This window comes from Dipodomys ordii, unplaced genomic scaffold (assembly GCF_000151885.1).
Source record: "Dipodomys ordii isolate 6190 unplaced genomic scaffold, Dord_2.0 Scaffold206, whole genome shotgun sequence".
NCBI classification, from domain to species: domain Eukaryota; kingdom Metazoa; phylum Chordata; class Mammalia; order Rodentia; family Heteromyidae; genus Dipodomys; species Dipodomys ordii.
Window position 1 is genome coordinate 212,018 of NW_012267422.1, and position 20,915 is coordinate 232,932.

General features: G+C 40.0%; 4 protein-coding genes and 1 pseudogene across 4 annotated transcripts in view; 3 read left to right on the forward strand and 2 right to left on the reverse strand.

Moving 5' to 3' along the window:
* The window catches only part of LOC105999998, a 43,164-nt gene extending 34,736 nt beyond the window's left edge, over window positions 1–8,428 (forward strand). The window contains exon 7 of the mRNA XM_013035183.1: window positions 8,105–8,428. Within this exon, the coding sequence (XP_012890637.1) occupies window positions 8,105–8,428 (324 nt within the window). The remainder of the gene's footprint in view (window positions 1–8,104) is intronic.
* Window positions 2,188–2,629, reverse strand: LOC106000021 (histone H2A type 1). The gene has a single exon (XM_013035204.1). It carries the CDS (start codon window positions 2,600–2,602, stop codon window positions 2,210–2,212), a length of 393 nt encoding a protein of 130 aa, XP_012890658.1. The 5' UTR covers window positions 2,603–2,629; the 3' UTR covers window positions 2,188–2,209.
* LOC106000028 (histone H2B type 1) lies at window positions 2,915–3,298 on the forward strand. Its single transcript, XM_013035211.1, has one exon. It carries the CDS (start codon window positions 2,918–2,920, stop codon window positions 3,296–3,298), a length of 381 nt encoding a protein of 126 aa, XP_012890665.1. The 5' UTR covers window positions 2,915–2,917.
* Window positions 3,680–4,859, forward strand: LOC106000026 (annotated as a pseudogene).
* Window positions 8,429–11,899: 3,471 nt separating the features above from the next.
* LOC106000029 (histone H2B type 1) lies at window positions 11,900–14,144 on the reverse strand. The gene is made up of 2 exons (XM_013035212.1): window positions 14,140–14,144; window positions 11,900–12,398 (listed from the first exon to the last, which is right to left on the reverse strand). Exon 2 carries the CDS (start codon window positions 12,392–12,394, stop codon window positions 12,014–12,016), a length of 381 nt encoding a protein of 126 aa, XP_012890666.1. The 5' UTR covers window positions 12,395–12,398; window positions 14,140–14,144; the 3' UTR covers window positions 11,900–12,013.
* Between the last annotated feature and the right edge of the window lie 6,771 nt (window positions 14,145–20,915).

The following is a 20,915-nucleotide window of genomic DNA, read 5'->3' on the forward strand; positions in this document are numbered from 1 at the left end:
TATGCCTGTAATCCTAGCTACTGAACAGATTCAGATCTGAGGGTCACTGTTCAAAGCCAGACTAGACAAGAAAGCCCATGAGACTTAACTCCAATTGAGAATCCTTAAAAACAAAACAAAACAAAACAAAAACCCAAAACAGAAAAAAAAAACATCGATTTGGTGTTGTAGTCCAGGTGATAGACTGCAACCTTTAGCACAAAAGCTTAGGCTCAGCCCATAGGACCTGAGGCAGGACTGTAAAAAAGTTGTGGAAGTATAAAAATAATTAATGAAGTGAATGTAAATTTGAAATGCATGTATCTGGAAGACTCAAAATTCAAGAAAGACAAAAAAATTCTTATTTGTAACTTAATTATTGTATTTATCAAACTACTTTATCATTTAGTGTCTATAAAAGTTAAATTGCCTAGTATTTGCTCAATCACTATAGTGAGGAAAATGTGACAGTGGGATAATTTATCTTGCCCATATCATTTAATATTTTTTGCATTGAGGAATCCCAGTACAATAAGAAGTTTTAGACTGGAAAGTAAGAAAAACAGGAATGGCTAATATCTTTTGTAAAAAAGATTACAGGCCTCAGAAAGGTTTGTGGTAAAATGTACTTTCCTCATCTCACTATGTACTGTTCATTACAGTTGATTTATGAAACTCTAGGCTTTCATGTGATAGTAATCTAAATCACTCCCATTTAGTGGAACAAATATTCCTCCAGATATTTATTACTTTTTGATTGTTCAACCAAATTGAAATCATGGAAACAAATAATTATTTGTTAATTTGGCTAAAGGAATTTATCACAAATGTACCAATTACCTGAATTATGTCACTATAAGCCCTATGTATATCACCTTTTAGAATAAGAATAAAAATTATACTGGAGGCTTACTTGTTTTAATTGGCCTTAGTTCCTATTTCCATTTTGTTCCTTCTCTGATTAAACACTGTGGCTGTAAAACCAAAAGCATAGAAAACACAATTTAAAATGCATTTATGCTGGGCATTGGTGGCTACACTTGTAATCCTAGCTACCTAGGAGGCTAAGATTTGAGGAACGGAGCCCAGGAAGAAAAGTCATCTGACTCTTATCTCCAATTAACCACCAGAAAACTAAAAGTGGCACTGTACCCCTGGTGGTAGAGCACTAGCTGTAAGCTGAAGAACTCAGGGAGAGTGCCCAGGCCCAGAGTTTAAGACCCACAATGAACAAAAAAAACACCCTAGTACTCCAAAAATAACCTGTATATCTAAATCTATTTATGTATCTATATATTACAGATCAAAGATAAATATATGTATATATGTTTTGGGTCCGGTCGGTCGTGGGGCCTGCCTGAACTGTGGGCCTGGGCACTGTCCCTCAGCTCTTCAGCTCAAGGCTAGCGCTCTACCACTTGAGCCACGGTGCCACTTCTGTTTTTTTTCTTTTTGCTTATGTGGTGCTGAAGAATCGAACCCAGGGCCTCATGCATGCAAGGCAAGCACTTTACCACTGAGCCACCTTCCCAGCCACCATGTTTATTCTTGATCTCCCAACTTGAACAATGTTTGCCTGACTAAATGATTCCTTCAGTGAGGAATTATATATGGGAAAATATGCATCATGTAAGACTTGGTTTACAATTTTATATTTTACCGTCATAACTGTTACCCTTATGAATCAGGCTTCTGAGGCTTGTCCAGTGAATTTTTGCTTCCAATCGTTATTAGATACTTTCACTCTTACACATACTTGTTATGCGGCTCTATTGAATCATGGTTGTGACAGAATGGGTTGGGTGGATAATGGTGGTGCTTCTTCAAACTGATAGCCAGTACTCTGGTGGGACATCCTAGTAACCATCTGGTCGAAACACTACAAGCGTTTTTGTTCTGCTTTCATAAGACTACAATATAGTAATGGACAGAAGATACTGAGCTTTTTATACCTTGTGCTTCAAGTTTTTGGCAGCCTGCTTGCTTTCAGGAAAATTGATGTTGCAACCGACCACTACTATGTGGTATGGTACCTGCCTTTATGATTAAAAATTTTGTAGCTTGGAAGTTTTTCCCAGCCTGCTTTCGAAGCAAGGTTCTGAGATCTGTTTCTTTACTGAACATGTTTTTAGTATAAGGAAGCGTTTTAGCTCTTCAATGAATAAGTAGGTGGCTCTGAAAAGAGCCTTTGTTGTTCAGCCAGTGGCCCATCGAGGGCTGGTTAGCAGCTTTACTTGCCCTTAGCTTTGTGATGACTCTCGGTCTTCTTTGGCAGCAGAACGGCCTGAATATTGGGAAGGACACCGCCCTGCGCAATTGTCACACGACCAAGAAGCTTGTTAAGTTCCTCATCGTTACGGATAGCTAGCTGCAAGTGGCGTGGTATAATACGGGTCTTCTTGTTGTCACGCGCAGCGTTGCCCGCGAGTTCCAGGATCTCGGCGGTGAGGTACTCCAGCACTGCTGCGAGGTACACAGGAGCACCGGCTCCTACACGTTCTGAGTAGTTTCCCTTGCGAAGAAGGCGATGGACTCGTCCTACTGGGAACTGGAGGCCGGCCCGAGACGAACGTGTTTTAGCCTTAGCTCTAGCTTTCCCTCCTTGCTTGCCACGTCCAGACATTGCAAAAACGTTAAGTGCGGAAAAGCGGAAACAAACAGAGCATAAAGCAGAACAGGAGTGGTTTGCATTACCAATAAGAAGCTACTTATAGTCCTAGAGGGACTTGTGAAAAGTGAGATCAGATTGGTTACTGTCATGAGCCAATAGGAAGTTGAGCTGTTGGTATCAAATTTACATATTGACATCACTACATCCCTTTCAAATCAGAAATGGCTTTTCTTGGATCACGATTTGCATACAACCATTATAAATAATGGACAGTCTTCACATGGCTCCATCTTTTCTTTCTCACAACACTTACACTGCGTCTTTGTCATGCCTGAGCCAGCGAAGTCTGCTCCCGCGCCCAAGAAGGGGTCGAAGAAGGCGGTGACCAAGGCGCAGAAGAAGGACGGCAAGAAGCGCAAGCGCAGCCGCAAGGAGAGCTACTCGGTGTACGTGTACAAGGTGCTGAAGCAGGTCCACCCGGACACCGGCATCTCGTCCAAGGCCATGGGCATCATGAACTCGTTCGTGAATGACATCTTCGAGCGCATCGCGGGCGAGGCGTCGCGCCTGGCGCACTACAACAAGCGCTCGACCATCACGTCTCGGGAGATCCAGACGGCCGTGCGCCTGCTGCTGCCCGGGGAGCTGGCCAAGCACGCCGTGTCCGAGGGCACCAAGGCCGTCACCAAGTACACCAGCTCCAAGTAAATGTAGTTCTGCAGCCACACCGGTAAACCAAAGGCTCTTTTCAGAGCCACTCACTGTTTTCACTATCTGGGCTGCGCGTTTGTGCCGTGTTGCGAGCTAAGTCGTAGTGGGGGTGGGAGTTTTAGGTGCATGTTTCGGTGAGACCTATCCTTACTGGAGGTGGGGTTTTAGGTGCAGGTTTTGGTAAGACCAACAGCGCTTGTTTCCAAGTTGTTTACAGCACATTAGGAATATGTGAACAGCACTGAAAAGATGGTTTTGGGGATGAAAAACCAGCTGCGCTTGCGCTTCTTGCCGTCTTTCTTCTGCGCCTTGGTCACAGCCTTCTTCAACCCCTTCTTGGGCGCGGTAGCGGCCTTTTTTGGCTCAGTGATAATGAGAACTGCCTTGAAAGTCTCAAAGTTCTAGAAATGCGTGTCCATTTTTTACAGGGCGTGTATGCAAGTATGTCTAAACCTGTTAACATTTTTTAACCTGTTAGATTTTATATAGTCCAAATTTAATATAAACAGAATTGGTAGATTCACATTGCCAGTTCGTTATATGCAAATAAGGTTCATGTGTTCTTCACTGTGATTGGTTCATGTCACAATCTTGCTCTTAGCCAATGAATGGTTGTAATTTACAATATGGTGAGCAAGTATATTTGCTGCACTTTCATTTTGGTAGTATTTTTGTCCTTTCTTTGAGGATTTTTTAATTAAAATTTCAAATGTCTGGACGTGGAAAGCAGGGAGGGAAAGCCCGCGCTAAAGCTAATACTCGCTCATCTAGAGCTGGTCTCCAGTTCCGCAAAGGTAACTAACTACTCAGAGCGGGTTGGAGCCGGTGCTCCGGCGTATCTGCCAGCTGTACTGGAATACTTTACGGCTGAGATTCTTGAGCTTGCTGGTAACGCGGCCCGCGATAACAAGAAGACCCGCATCATCCCGCGCCATCTGCAACTGGCTATCCGTAATGACGAGGAACTCAATAAGCTGTTGGGCAAAGTCACCATCGCACAGGGTGGAGTGTTGCCAAACATACAGGCTGTTTTGCTCCCCAAGAAAACGGAGAGTCACCACAAGGCCAAGGGAAGTGAAGTGTTAGATGTCATCTAACCAAAGGCTCTTTTAAGAGCCCTACATCCACTCATTCCCTAATAGAGCTTCCATTTGCTCTAGAATTTTAGAAGTGTATTCTGAACCTGAGGCATACTAATCCTCAACTCTGAAACTAGCCAAATGGCTAGTCGGTTTAGCATCTCTAAATGTCAAAGGAGTCAAAGATCACAGAATGCCATAAAGTTGTGATAACTCATTAGTTATAAGATTTGTTCTTTTTTCACGGTACTTGTATTAATCTGGGCATCATTTGACTACAAACCAGTACTTACAATTTCATCTGCCAATTGGTCTTAATATTGCATTGACTTGGAAAAAACAGTATTTTTCGGTATTTTTTTCTTTTTGTTTATTATATGTCACTTAAGGGTTTTGAACTTGCCACATGTGAACGTATTTTGGTGGTCTATGTGCCTACAATATAAACTTCAGATTTGAAGTTTCTGTTAGTGGTTTTGATGCCCCTACACTTAAGTTCTTAATATTTAATAAAATTAAGTTTAAGGATCTGCTGTTTAGTCATATTTGGGTTACGAAATTATTTGGACAGTAATATCAAGTGTACGGTTACAAAACAATGAAAGTTTTCTTATCCTTTGGTTGGTGATGGGGCTTGAACTCGGCCTGGCCGTGGTCCCTCAGCTCAAGGCTATAATGCTGTGTCACTTTAGCCACAGGGTCACTTCCAGTTTCCTAATGGTTTATTGGAGATAAGAGTCGCAGGGACTTTTCTGCCTGGGCTTTGAACTGTGATCCTCAGGTCTCAGCCTCCTGAGGTTCTAGGTTTACAGTCAGGAGCCACCGGTGCCAGTTAATTTCTAGCATCAAAATTTAAACTTTTTTACTAATCAACTTCTGTCATCCCATGATATGGTAAATAAATTTCTGATTACAAACAACAACAACACTTGAAAATGGATGACAATGGCATGAAGTGAGAGAGGTTGAAAACAATTTTAGCTGGTGGGTCATATAAAATGCTATGTGTTCTAAACAGGAGGTTCATGTAAGTTCCTATGTGACCTAAATGCTCTGGCTCTTGAGTGAACATCACCATCAGTATCTTTGCTGTAGATGATAAGGGACAGTCAATCTTATCCAATTAGAACAAGATTCTCTGTCAATATGATCAGGACTTCAAAAAAAAATCTCAACTTGGCGGGGTGCCAGTCAGTGGCTCATGCCTGTAATCCTAGCTACTCAGAAGGTTGAGATTTGAGGATCATAATTCAATACCAGTCCTGGTAGGAAAGTTTCTGTGAAACTCTTATCTCCAATAAACCACCAGAAAAACAGAAATGGCACTGTGGCTCAAGTAGTACGGTACTAACTTTGAGCTGAAGAGCTGAGGCACAATGCCCAGGTGGAGTTCAAGCCCCAGGACAGACAAAAAAAAGGAAAGAAAAAAAAAAAGAAAAAAACCTCAACTTTGTGGTATCCTTATATTATTTTTTATTGGTATATTAAATAACTACATCCACTTGATGACTAATATGTAATATAGTATAGCGGTGATATGTATAGGTAATATTTGAGATGTTGACAACTACAGTGTGATGTTAGTAATATCACATCCTGCCAATCACACTGCTTAGTCTAAATTCATAAATGGAATGAATACTATGATTTACTTATAAGTTGGTTAAAAAAGATAAGTCCATAATATTACTTCTCTCCATTCCCAGATCCCATGTTCACTGTCTTTGTAAAGAATCCCACTCTTTCCATGTACAGTAAGTAAACTCATGAAAGATATGTGATAAATTGCGTTGCTTTTCAAATCTTGGATAGATGGGGAAAGGCACAATCCTGAAAGCACCTGAACTCCTCAAACATTTCAATGACTTAAGTGTAAGTATTTACTGTTGGCTTTGGTGAAGTCATCTGTTCTGACTGACATTCTGGCTGCTCAAATTCTGCCTGGCTTCCTGTAACTCAGGCGGCCCTGACCTGGTTTGGCCATCTGGTCTGGCCACAATCACTAAACCCATCTACAACAGTTTCTAGCTCTCCTTCATTCTTTCTGGTCCTCTCTATAATTACCCTCCCTAGCTTAATGGCCACCACTGTTCTCCATTCCCAAAGGAGGCAGACTGTCACTCTGTCATTTAAATTCTTTCTTCTGACATGTGTGTGGTGTGTTATCCAGTCAAGACATTTAAGTTATCATTTTAATGAATTCTGAAAACCAAAAATCATTAAATTAGGGCACATTTAGGCACATCACTTTACAGTGGTGAATTCCTCAGGTTTTTCTATGAAGCCAAGTTTAATTTGGAACTTGCTATGTAGTCCAGGGTATCCTCAATCATTTGACCCTCTTGCCTCAATTTCTTTTTTTTTTTGGGTCTGGTTGTGGGGCCTGAACTGTGGGCCTGGGCGCTGTCCCCCAGCTATTCAGTTCAAGGTTAGCATTCTACCACTTGTGCCACAGCGCCACTTCCGGCTTTTTTCTTTTTGCTTATATGGTGCTGAGGAATGGAACCCAGGGCCTCATGCATGCAAGGCAAGCGCTCTACCACTGAGCCACCTTCCCAGCCCATTGCCTCAATTTCTTGAGTGCTGACATTACAGGTTTGTTGAGCTGCCATATCTGGTTTAGAGAGGTGAATCTTGAGGGAAGAAGCTCAAGGCAACCAGTTCTATATGTCACTATCATGTGCAATGGTTGCACATATGCAATTTAAATATTTCAAGTGCTTTGAATGATATATATATATATATGTATGAATGTTCTAGAATTAGATTTTCATAAATATTTACAAAAAAACCAATATCACTTGCCCAAGACCAAGATTACATGTACAGAACGTGGTATGTAGTAGAGTATATCACAAGTAGTCTGGGAACTAGTGGTCTGGGAACTAGCATGTGGTAGAAGATACAATAGTAAACTTTATTACTGGTATAGCCAATTCAAAACTTTCAATGCACTGATTTAGATCTTCATAGATTTGTAATGTAATGATACAAAGTTTTCCATCTTCAGTGTTTCTTTTCACTTGATTTTTCTTTTTCTTTTGTTTTGGTGCCAGTCCTATGGCTTGAACTCAGGCCCTGGGCACTGTTCTGAGCTTCATTTTGCTTAAGGCTAGCACTCTACCACTTGAACCACACCACTACTTCCGGCTTTTCTGGTTTATGTGGTATTGAGGAATAGAACCCAAGATTTCAAGTATGCTGGGCCAGCACTCTACTACTAAGCCACATTGCCAGCCTCTCCATTTTTTTAATTCTATAAATTTCATAGGCTTTTAAGTCCCTCATTGAGCCTCTGGGGCACAAGCATGATCGGGTGAACAGACATAAATAAGTTACACCTTGGATTTTAAACAGTAATGGTATGCATTATTACTGCTGCATTTAAACCAGAAGTAAGAGCATGTTTTGGATTATCAGAGGGACCAGTGTCTGGTTTGTTGATAGCACAGGAACTATACAAACAAGCATTCTGAACTCACATTAAAACATAGGAACACATATTAAATTATAATTGCAGGCTAGACATTGTCTTTTGCTTTACACTTACAGTATATTAGCAGGAGTTAAAAGTTCAGAAGGGAACTGACTGTGGGCGGGATTTTGGGCGGGAACTTGACTAGGTTTCCACCCCTAACCTTGTAGTTCTCAAACAGGTCCGTCACGTTAGTATAAAAGCTTTGGGAAGACCTCCCGAAAGGTACTTCGCTTTCCATTTTTGCAGTTCAGTTTTAAAATGTCTGGACGCGGTAAGGGTGGAAAAGGCTTAGGTAAGGGCGGTGCTAAGCGGCACCGGAAGGTTCTTCGAGACAACATCCAGGGCATTACTAAGCCTGCCATTCGCCGCCTTGCTCGCCGTGGCGGAGTCAAGCGTATTTCTGGTCTCATATATGAAGAGACCCGAGGTGTTCTCAAGGTGTTTCTAGAGAACGTCATCCGCGATGCCGTTACCTACACGGAGCACGCCAAGCGCAAGACCGTCACAGCCATGGACGTGGTTTATGCCCTCAAGCGGCAGGGCCGCACTCTTTATGGCTTTGGCGGCTAGAGCTTCAGCTTGAGATTGTCTACAACAAATCAAGGCCCTTTTCAGGGCCGCCCATCTTTTCACTTTAAAAGAGTTGACAAAGTTTGATAGTGGCTGGCTGGTAGAGCCATCTCTCGATCTATTTGTTATTTTAACATAGATTTGCCTATGGCTTTGGAGTTTTAGCATTGGCTTTTCTGTGTGAACTGCAGGCAGGGTAGGTTCTTACAGGGCCACCAGACTTGCCAGGAGCTTGTAAGAGGTTCAAGGTAAACTTACTGCTCTTACACAGGAGTAAGCTTCACAAGCCCTATGCCATGCAAACTATACACTTTAACTTGAGTAGCTTGCAAAGTTGTTACCTCATTAGAGGACTGCATTGTATGACAGTTTGGGAGGAGTGTATCGGTTTGTCAGATGGTATGCTTCAAGTTATATGCGGCTACAATTTTGAAAGTGGATGCTATTAAACATTTGTTGAGGAAGTATATATAGGCTATTCATGCACTTAAAGAGACCAAAGGGATTATTGGAACCATTAATATGTGTAATTAAGGCTCCTGGGTTGCCATGTTTTATTCCCTTTTATTCACTTAAGGTACAACTTTTTTTTCAGGCCTCCCCCTCCCCCCCCTTTCCTCAACCTTTCTTCCCTCTGTCAAGGATGATTTGGCAAGAGGCTTCTGCTGTTGCCAGCTTCTGTATCTTGTTTCTCGCCTGCATTTCTTTTCCCTTTCAATAAAAAGGAACAATAAATTTCACTGCCTAGTTTTTTCATGCATACCACTAAATAATTTTGGTTGTTTTTCACTGACATCTAACAATTGACCTTGAATTTTTTGTTTTGAGAGTTTCATGCTGTGTAGTCCATGTTGGATATAAACTCAAGATTTTACTGCCTTAGACTCCTAGATACCTCTATTTTTTTTGGGGGGGGGGCTAGTCGTGGGGCTTGAACTCAGGGCCTGGGCACTGTCCCTGAGTTTCTTTTGTTCATGGCTAGCACTCTACTACTTGAGTCACAGCACCACTTCTGGCTTTTTCTGTTTTATGTGGTACTGAGGAATTGAACCCAGGACTTCATCCAAGCACTCTGCCACTAAGCCACATTGCCAGCCAATTTTATTTTTTTCTTTTGTGTGTGTGCCAGGCCTGGGGCTTGAACTCAGGTTCTGGGTGCTGTCCCCAGCTTTTTTGCTCAAGGCTAGTGCTCCTATCAGTTGGGCCAGAACTCGACTTCTGGCTTTTTTGGTGCTTCATTGGAGATCAAATTCTCCTGGACTTTCCTTGCCATGAATGGCTTCAAATCATGGTTCTCAGATCTCAGCCTCCTGAGTAGTTAGGATTAAAAGTGTGAGCTACCAGTGCCTGGCTTTTATCCTACATTTAATTCTACATATAGCTGTTTAAAAAATACTCAAAATCCCAATAATATGGAGTGAAAAACTATTTAGGTATTTTCTTTGGACATATAATAATGTCCCAAATGTTTAGGCACCTGTTTAGCCCCCACTTATCCGAATTTACATTTGATCACTAATAGTCCAGAACACGTGTCTGTTTCTTTAGCACAACTCCTTTTTATCAATATTTTCTTTTTTTTTTGGGTCCGGTTGTGGGGCTTGAACTCTGGGCCTGGGCACTGTCCCTCAGCTCTTCAGCTCAAGGCTAGCACTCTACCACTTGAGCCACAGCGCCACTTCTGGCTTTTTTCTTTTTGCTTATGTGGTGCTGAGGAATCGAACCGAGAGCCTCATGCATGCAAGGCAAGTGCTCTACCACGGAGCCACCTTCCCAACCCTTATCAATATTTTCAATCGACAAATAATTGGTTTGGCTTGGAGCTGTTATTTCTTAGATTCCTTTCTCTAAAGTAGTAACTAGTAACTACCATAGCTCTTGGTTTTTATATCATAAAAACACTTAGAATTCTAGTCTATTTGAAATTATCTTGCTGTGTTGTGTTTATTGTGTGTTTGTCTCACTTCTCCCAAAGGAAGAGCTCACTTTTGCCAGTCGTGATCCTTGCAGTATCTCAATACAAATACAAATACTGAAATAAAACAAATATTTGATGAAATACTGGATGGAAAACCCAACTGCTCTATAATTTGTTTCCTGCATCCACTGCCCTAATCTTGTTAATATTTCCTTTTACTTGCCTCTCTATAGCAATACTTCCCTCCAATCCAAAAAATTTATCCTATCGTGTAAATCCCTGCTTAGGAGCTTTCTGCAACTGCTCCTTATCTGTAAAATCAATTTAAGCTTTGACAAACATTATCTGGTGTCATAATTCTAAATATCTTTATGACAAGAATTATTCCCAGCCTAGGACCCAATTTAACAGAAAACTGAGATTGGGTCCTTTAGGCAAGTTTCTGCATAATTTGGCTTGGTAAGATTACACCTGTAATCCTAAACACTTGGGATACTAACACAGGAAAGGGTATATAGACCGTGTGAGACAAGCAATCAGGCAGATGGAAGTCACATATGTTTGGGAGGCTGGCTAGGCATGTTTCTCAAGGGCACTCAACAGGACAACAGTGACAATGATTCTTGGGAAGATTGGATATTTCCACTTGAGTAAGGGACCTTTCTCACTCCTTAAGAAACCTTTGAGCAAGGTTGACTTCTTGAAGTAACTTTCGATATGATTTGAGAAGCTAATAACCTGTTTACTTTCCTGGGATTAGTTATGGGAAAGATTATAAGCTTTAGACTTCCAAACCTGTCTAGCTTGTGAATATTGTTACAGTGATCTGTAGATGTACAGTGCATGATCCTCACCACCAGTATCCGTCCATCCCTTCACCAATCTAAAATGTACATCCACGTTTATTTTTTCTCAATACCTGCCAAGGGCCATCAGATTTCTTCCTTGGCTGGATTGTCCCACAATTGCTAAAATCAGCAGGAAAATGAGTCCAGACAGGGTTAAGACTTGAGAACAAACTGAGGCACTCTACCTAGATTTCCTAACTATGGCAGGGGCTGAATAAGGAAGCTGTTTTCGCAGTAAATAGAAATGGGGTAATCTTTAGCTTGGCCACTGAAGGGTGGGGGGAAACCAGTGACTGGGGTTTTCTGTTAAGGGGAAAGTAAGTTACCTGTCTGGTGGCAAGAGGTTGCGACACTATTACAGAGGTACTTTCCTCCAACTCAAAAACCCATGTGTACACCTATGTCTGTCTCCAGGAAGATTACAGGAGATATGCGCCAGCACATAGCCGAGGAGGGGAATTAAAAAACCCAAGGTGTAGAATTAGCAGCTTTGTGAGCGTGTTTAGAAACGTCCACTTGTTATGTGTGATTTCCCAACAAAGTGGCAGTTCACACAAAATGGCGACCTGACGTCAGCAAGTGTTGCTACTGGTTCCCACACTCCCTATGGCGAGTTGCGTGTTCACCACTCGTCTGCTAGTGGATGTGACCACCCAGGATGGCACCGTAGGATAGGTCTCACCGAAACATGCACCTAAAACTCCCACCCCCACTACGACTTAGCTCGCAACACGGCACAAACGCGCAGCCCAGATAGTGAAAACAGTGAGTGGCTCTGAAAAGAGCCTTTGGTTTACCGGTGTGGCTGCAGAACTACATTTACTTGGAGCTGGTGTACTTGGTGACGGCCTTGGTGCCCTCGGACACGGCGTGCTTGGCCAGCTCCCCGGGCAGCAGCAGGCGCACGGCCGTCTGGATCTCCCGAGACGTGATGGTCGAGCGCTTATTGTAGTGCGCCAGGCGCGACGCCTCGCCCGCGATGCGCTCGAAGATGTCGTTCACGAACGAGTTCATGATGCCCATGGCCTTGGACGAGATGCCGGTGTCCGGGTGGACCTGCTTCAGCACCTTGTACACGTACACCGAGTAGCTCTCCTTGCGGCTGCGCTTGCGCTTCTTGCCGTCCTTCTTCTGCGCCTTGGTCACCGCCTTCTTCGACCCCTTCTTGGGCGCGGGAGCGGACTTCGCTGGCTCAGGCATCTTGCTGGTCTCTTCCGAAGATAGTGAAGTCTCCCAGAGCGGATATTGTCCTCTTATAGACAGCTTTATGCAAATGAAAACTTGAGTTTTTCTGTTTCTGATTGGTTCCTTTGAGTCGAGCTGCTTTTCACCAATCAAGTTTCTTTAACATCATTCAACATCAATAGTCCCCCACCCTACCCACTCAGGCTTGTCTAGACCTGAAAGTCCAGTCACCTTATTTTCTGTAAACCAGTCAGAAGCCGGAAGTGGAGCTGTGTCTTCAATGCTCCCACTTCAGGCCCGGAGTTGAAGCCTCACTACCGACCGGCACACAATTTCATTAAGTACATAAATGAAATCTGAGGAGCCTAATTGTTACAGAGAACAGAGTTAAAAACTAGAAAAGGTATAATTTTACATTTGACTGTAGATTCTTGACAGAAAGGAGGAACTATATTCACAGGAGTCTAAAGACAGTGTTTACTGTTGAATTAAGTGAAGCATGAAGCGAGAGGGCAGCAAAATAAACCGCAAAGCAATAGCAAAATAACACTTCTAAAAAGGAAACAAGACAGAAAAGCATTTCGTAGACAATATATGGATGATATTTCTTACTGAAGAAATGAATTACAGGATCAGAAATATTTACTGAAAAGATTAAAAGAAAAAAGTCTAAAACAAAAGCTTTATTATTGTTTTTGTTATTGTTGAAGTACAGTAGCTTCTTCTCTTTCCAGTATCTTTAACTTCATTGCCCTTTTCTAAACAATCCCTCTTGCCAGTTCTCACACTGATAGGTTTAAGTCCTCAGAGGACAAGATGTTTTCTATACTTGGAAGATTAACACTGAAGCCTTTTGTTTCACATATTGTACATTTGTTTTTCTTACTGAATTGGTGATGAGAAAAACTTTTGAAAACACATTTAGTATTCTATTCTCCATAACCTTTGTAGCAGTGTTGGGAATAGTAATTAACATGCTTTGTATAATAATAAATGCCTTCAATGATTTTTTTTTGTCAGAAACTCATTACACAGGACAGATTTGTTTTTGTTAAGAAAACAACCTTTTACCAAAACGTCCAGTCAAATTTGACATTTAACTGAAGATCATACTTCTCTTTATTCTCTGGCCAATGCAGTTCTTTACATGAATTTGGTTATGATCAGTATGTAATATACAGAAATCAAGGTCACTTTTTCTCAAATATTTCTTCCTTTTCACTTTCTCCATAATTTTTTCCAGCAACATTTTTCTTGTTGTTTGACCAGTTGACCTCAAAAGGCTTTTTTTCCTCTCTCATCTTAAAAGGGAAATTAATACGCCGAGGGAGGTCCCCATCATAGTGCATTTTACATCGTGCCTTCACAAGGATAAAAGAATATTCTGTGAGGTTTTGCCAGAGGGCTGTTTTGGGTTAAAGACAGTTAAAAAAACTAAAACAAACAAGCAAAACATTACCCGAAATGTTAATATATAGATGCCCTCTGTATACCAGAAAAATTAACATTTGTAATGGCTAGATTATGTATAACAGGTAGTTAGAATCTACTTTTGCTAAACAAACAAACAAAAAAACCTGACACTTTAATTGGGCCTGTAAATGTCCAAATGTTAAAAGGGTAAAGGAAAAATTGTAAAAGGACAGGATAAAAATTGGACATCTCTGTTTCCATTTCACATCTGTCTCCTTGGCTCTGAACTGTTCTTTTCTGCAGTCAGTTTATTCTGGAAATGACTGGACTGAGGGACAACATATAACAGATGACCAAAACTATTCCAAAGCAACAACAGTGAACACTGAAAGACAGAATCATCTTCCTCCATTGAGGATAACTACCCATAATGAAGATGCTGCATTCCAGAACAGGAGTTATCATCTCAAAGAACCAGATTCCTTTCTTTCTTTTTTTTTTTTTTTTAACTTTTTCTTAAATGCATAGTTTATTGCCATGACAAATTTGGTTCAGAACAAAAACAGTAATATACTCAGGTTGCTTCTTAAACTAGAGAAATAATGAAATGTCTGTGCAAGTAATGCATAATTAAAGCTTGTCATTCCTCTGTAATGATTAAGTTTGCTAACATTAAGAAATAAGATGATATAGCCACTATACTTGGGTCTTTGTTTTTCAATCATTCTCTCAACTGAATTTCTGTTTCAAGTTTTAATAATGTAATGGTCACTTGGAATATGCTATATACTTTGATTTAATTACAAAGTCTGTTAGCTATAACCTAGACACATATTGCTCATATTTTATTTTATTTTTGTCGGTCTTGGGCCTGAACTCTGGGCCTGAGTGCTGTCCCTCAGCTCTTCACCTCAAGGCTAGCGCTCTACTTCTTGAGTCTCAGCCACAGTTCCAGCTTTTTCTGCTTATGTGGTGCTGAGGAATCGAACCCAGGGCCACATGCATGCAAAGCAAGTATTCTTACCACTGAGCCACCTTCCCAGTCCCATGCTCATATTTTAAAATAGATAATGCCATCTAATAAAAGATCTGTGTAAACTATATTATAAAAATTCCATTAACAGTTTAATATAGTAAATGAAAATGTCACTTGCGTGGACAGCACATTTGGTTATAGCTACTGTACTGAAATTTGTTTAATCAAGCCTTTCTAATTATGATGTAAAGATTTACTTTAATGCCATCCTACTCTATTTTCCAGAGAAATATTTTCCAGAATAATATTAGAGGAATTTTTCTTAAATTTATTTATCTATATCTATATATTTTTTTGTCAGTTGTGGGGCTTGATCTCTGGGCTTGGGCACTGTTCCTGAGCTCTTTAGCTCAAGGCTAATGCTCTACCACTTGAGCCACAGCACCACTTCTGGTTTTCTGGTGGGAAATAGGAGATAAGTGTCTCATGGACTTTCCTGCTTGGGCTGGCTTTGAACCACGATCCTCAGATCCCAGCCTCCTGAGTAGCTAGGATTACAGGCATGAGCCACCGGGTCCCAGCTGAGACTGAATTTATTATAGTTGGTATTTCCAAAGAAACAAACTAAAGTGAAATGGACACCACTTACTATAATTTCATGTGAAAAGAATGGGTATCTTTACAGATATCAGGAAATGAAAACAATGTTTTAACGTGTGCTTTTTTTCTGATGTTTTGTTATTAGTGTATTAATGGCCAAATAAACTGAATCTCAGAAGTGTTTCCTCTTCTCTTTTATAGAGACTATCTAGAATTGGTTTTATTCTTCCTGAAGGGTTTAGTAGAATTCACCATTGAATCATATAGCCAATGGTTTTCTTTTCTGAAAAGTTTTTATTAATAAATGAAGGTCTGTTCAGTGAGTTTTGGTGTTTTTTATCCTAATTTGTGTTCATCTTAGTGGTAAGAATTAATTATAATGTTTGTTCTGATTATCCTTTATAGTCAGCACTTTTTTTTGGGGGGGGGAATCAGACCCATGGTCTCCTGAATGTTAGGCAAATGACCTTCATTCCTAGCTCTCTTTCATTGCTGATACCACTAATCAGTATTTTCTTTTTTCCCTCGTAAGTCAGTTAGAGACTTATCCATCTTCAGATTCCTCTTTTTTAAGGGATGATGATTAACAATCTCTTAAATCCTTTATAGAATCCAAACTGAGATAATTATCAAGTAGGCCTCACTTTGACTGGGACAACTTAAGTATTCTTTGCTGTAAGTAGTAATCTAACCCAAATGCTAATTTTTGTTCTCTAAATATGGGATGAAATACTTAATATTCTTCTTCCCTTGCTTGGAAATCACATCTTTTTTTTGGGGGGGGGTTGTTTGTTTGCTTCATTGATGAAAGCACCAGTCTAGAAAACCCCATGGACACTAAGTCATGTACAGCAAAATTCATTGTCAGCAAGTTGGTAGGAAAGCTAAGGATAGTGTAGCAGCCTCTCCTTATGCAGGGATGTGGTTATATAGTGCCAGGGAAGCTAAAGGCAGGGCAAGGAGACAGAAAGTGGGAAGTCTTGCAGCTGGACTCTAGAAATAACATGATGGAGGCTGTCAAGCCAAAATAGGGGTGGATATGCTAACAATTGAATTTCCTTTCTTCAATTGGTATATTGGGGTCAGTAGCTGAAATAATCATTTTGTTTTAGTTGATCAATAGGACAATGGATATAATCATCTATGATGGAAATAAGATAGGATAACTTCTGGTGAAGGCAACTCAGAAACACAGTATTTAAAAACATAGAAGTGCTAACCTTGCTCCAAAGAAAAGCAACAGGATGTATTCCTTCCTGACAGATACATTTTTAACCTCAAGAATTAACATTTGTTTGGCAGAATGTAGGCCTTCTTGAGAGAAATGCTTCAGGTGGAAGCAGCCTCCTAACCTAAAATGTGGACAACAGGATATCTTCCTTATCTAAAGGATAAGCATCTGTTTTTATTGTAGTATGCCATAAAAAAAATGGAAAAACGACCCAAACATCCAGGAACTCAGAAAGTGTAACACCAGGAGTAATTAGAGCAAAGATAGAACACCTATCTTTGTATAGTTTTAAAGTTAGAACCCCTGTCCTTATCATATACGAATACCCCCAGTAGCCAAGGAACCGTTTCTTTCTAGCTCTCTCCTTGAAAGCAACCAATGTCTGTTATAGTGTGCCTCCTCCTTTCTGCTTGCCTGTCTGCTTCCCTGCTTGCTTACTTACTCAATAAAGCTTTGCCAAGTTTTCTTACTATTGTGATTTGTCCAGAAAGTCTTGTTCTGCGATACAAGTAAAGAATCCTAAGAGTCCCTACTTTTAAAGGGGAAATTCAGAAACCTTTTCATCCAGTTACAACAGGACTCAGATCATAATCAGTCTTGTCTGTTGCAATCAATTTTTCTTTTAGATCTTGTTGGGTCTGCTAGTTATTACATGAAAAAAAATTAAACACAATTGCTTCTATTTTAATGTAGTCTGGATTTATTGAAATGTACTGAAACTGAGTTTTAGATCCTAGGCCTAAAATCCAGGTGTCCCAAGTTAGATTCAACTCACCTTCATTTGCTCTTCACCTAGTGAAGAGCAGAGAAAAGAGATTAATAATGTCAGCCTTGGGAAGACAGAGCTTTGGTACAGCGTCAGCCATCTCCTGAGATATAGACATGGGCTTCAGGTTAAATAGGGAAACTTAGGGGTAGGAGATGAGAAAGGTATGCATAGTTAATAACAATCTCAAGTGGAAAGTAAGACCTTGATGACTACTAGCTCAGTCTTTGTTCCAGCTGTTCCCATGAAGTTAGTATTCTGTTATTAGAACAGGACAGGAACAATGTAGTCTCCTGAGTTTTAGGGCTGCAAAGAAGATGACATTGTCTGTTTGAGGGGCTGTTTAACTACCACACAAGAGGATTATCTGAATCTCCTGCAAATAAATAATTGCAAAGGGAAAGAAGCAGAGAATTGTTCAGATCAAAGGGCACAGGTATAGATTGGGGGACTTTTTGGTCATTTACAGATTCAGCAAAAGCATCTTTTAAGCTCTCTCTTACAATATATCAAAACATGTTGCATACCATGGATATTTTCTGACCAAATAAAGCTTCTGTATCATTTGAGGCCCAGATCCTTTGATGGTAAGCTAAAGAATATAACCATGAAGTCATCTCAAAACTATTCTTTTTATAAATAAGTCTGATAGACTTATTCCTAGTATAATTCTGTCCACACCCAAATTTTTTTGTATGTGCATAAAATATCATTTAAAGATGTTATAAATTTAAGTGGAATTTATTCTAATATATTTTGCTATATTATTGTGATCTCATGGAGGGATGCTTTATGATTTGCTTTTGCCTTTTTCAGATCATGCTAGACTATATGCAATTTCCCTTTATGCTTTATTGTTTATTTTATGTCAGACTAGCGTTACTGAAATATATTACTTATATATTAACATGTTACTCTGAGAACAAATCATGTATAGCTTTTAAAACACAATAGAAATAAATATGCCTAGAAATGTTTACTAAAACCATGCAAGATCTTGCCCATGTAATTGTAACCCCTCTGTACAGTATTTTCACAATAAAAAAACATGCAAGTACAGTCAATATTAACATTAGACAAAATATTACTTAAGGCAAAAAGTATTATAGAGACAGAGGACACTGTAGTGACATTTATCTGCAATGAGAAAAACTAGAAATTCTAGAAAGTTCTGAAGCAAAATAACTAATGAGTAGTGAAAGAACAAACATACTAACATATACTTGCCCAACTTAAAAGAAAAATATTTTTCTCTTAAATGCACCCAAACAATAACAACCTAATTGCTGAAACAAGGGTAATAAACACACCAGCTTCAATTCCCTGGTTCAGGTACCAAGAGATTCTGGGCTGTGGAAATTAGGCTACCCCTTGGGGAGAAAGGTCTAGGCTTTCAAACAGAACTAAGACACCTAGTATAAAGCCAAAACTATTTGAGAAGAGTGAATTGGAGAAAAAAAATGTAGCAAAGGTTTCTACGGATAAGATTTGTTTATTTTTGCAAGACTGCAGAAGAGTGAAAGAGGAAATTTGTTGGGAAGCTTTAGAGTCTGAGGTTCTCAAGGAATGTCCTGGAATTAAAATGATGCAGTTTTCTAGCGCCACCTAGTGTCCCATGGCTAGGATCCAGAGTGTTCAATTAATTTTCCTCCTATATACCCTTCAGGTAGGGAGTATAATTTTGTAGGGGTTGATCATTTATTTATTTATTGAACAATTTGTTTGATGGTAAATTATTATGTGCCAGGAGCACCATTAGTGACTTTGAATGTCTAAATAAAAGATAAGTTTCAAAAGACAAGAGTTTTCTTTGACACATTGGAGACAGTCAAGTTTCAAAACAAAAAAGCTTTAGATGTATCAGTTTCTCAGTCATACAAGGAATTTCAGAGATTAAAATTATGTGAGACAAAAAGCAACTAGGTATTAAAATTTAAAGAAAAGAATAGCAAGGAACAAAGGAAAATTGTAAATAGTTAAAATCAAAGTTTCATACATTTATTACAAGTTTCTTCAGTGTAGAATTTCAGTTTTGTCTTTTGATTTTTAGAAATAATGAAAATATTTTTGTTAGCTCTTGAAAAGTGCTGTGGGCTTTGGGTACTACTGTGCCTAATGGTTATTGACTTTTTATGCACCTGAAGATCAAATTATAAAATATATTTATTCAGTTGGGAAGTAATTATCCACACACAGATACTGAAACCTTACAAGAAATACCCTACAAACAGCAAGGTGACCTTGGAGTTAAGAGGGGTGTCTTCATCCATCAGATATATGGTGAAATGAGCTCTGGAGTTTGGAGTTTCTTATGTGTAAATGACCACAGTTGTGCTCAGAATGGATGCCTGCAAAGTCAAGGTTAAAACACTGGCTGCCCAAAGGCAAGGTCCCCGTTCACAAGCTGTGAACATCCTGGTAAAAGACTGTTGGCCAAACACTGACACAAAACTATAGTCTGCTATGTGGGGAAGCTGGAGTGGCTTAATGTGGTGAGAGCCTAACGTTCTCAGGTTGTGCTAGAGTATGGGAAAATGGTTTTCAGATGGAGTGGGCCCTAGGTAAGAGCTTATAGTGAGTTGGATATTTGTTGTCATACTTGTCTTGTTTCTCCTGGAATAGGATGGCATGTCCTTCAAAACAAAGCTATTCAAATGTGGTATCAGTACTAATAGTATTTCTACCAGCTGGATAATTTGGAAATATAAACTATTGCCCTCTAATCCAGAAATGGATCTCAATGGCTCAGAAACTGTTGGGTTGGTGCCTAGCAATTTTATTTTTAAGTGTTTCAGGTGATTTTGATGCTCACACAAGTTTGAGATTGTTTCAAAGCACTGTGTTTCTTTTACATTGATTGGATAGGGTAGAGGGTGACACCTCAAATAGTGGGTTCAGGATCATTCTGGAAAGCCAAACACTTCTTAGTACACTCACATCCCCACTCTCCTTTCAGGTCTTGATACCATAAAATGTAAAGATTGATAGTAGGCAGATGGTTGAATGGATGAATAGATATCCTTGAAAAGTAGGGATCAGAGAATAAAGATTTTAATGAATATATACTTCTAATTCTCCATAAACTTTAATTATAGATGTAAGCTTATTCACCCCTATTTTGGGTTGACAGCCTTCACCCTGGGTCATCCACAAGCCATGCCTAGATGCCAGTCCCGGTCACATGTGGGTACTAGTGTATAATCACAAGATGCCAGCTACATAATGTATTGTCCCTGCTATAAGATGCTTTCCCTGGCTACATGACAGCTGTAAGATGTATTGACTTTGCCATGGATCAAATACAGAATGTATTGTCTCTGTGACAAGAAGTTTTCCTTGGCTGCAACCCAGCTACAGAATGTCCTGACCTGGCTGATATCTCCAGCATCCAGCTGTGACTACAAAGATTTCTTGCCCCAGACCCTTCTTCTGCCTTCAGACTCCTGATACTATATCTACTTCTATGGCTGCAAGAGCTACTCTTTATCCCGTGAGAGATAGCCATTGAAATCTTCTTTCTTCTATGCGACTGTGTGTCCAAGTGGTTTTC

What these genes read in the sequence shown, in the direction of transcription:
- LOC106000021 (XM_013035204.1), bottom strand. Translation starts at nt 2,602, where the DNA reads ATGTCTGGACGTGGCAAGCAAGGAGGGAAAGCTAGAGCTAAGGCTAAA.
- LOC106000028 (XM_013035211.1), top strand. Translation starts at nt 2,918, where the DNA reads ATGCCTGAGCCAGCGAAGTCTGCTCCCGCGCCCAAGAAGGGGTCGAAG.
- LOC106000029 (XM_013035212.1), bottom strand. Translation starts at nt 12,394, where the DNA reads ATGCCTGAGCCAGCGAAGTCCGCTCCCGCGCCCAAGAAGGGGTCGAAG.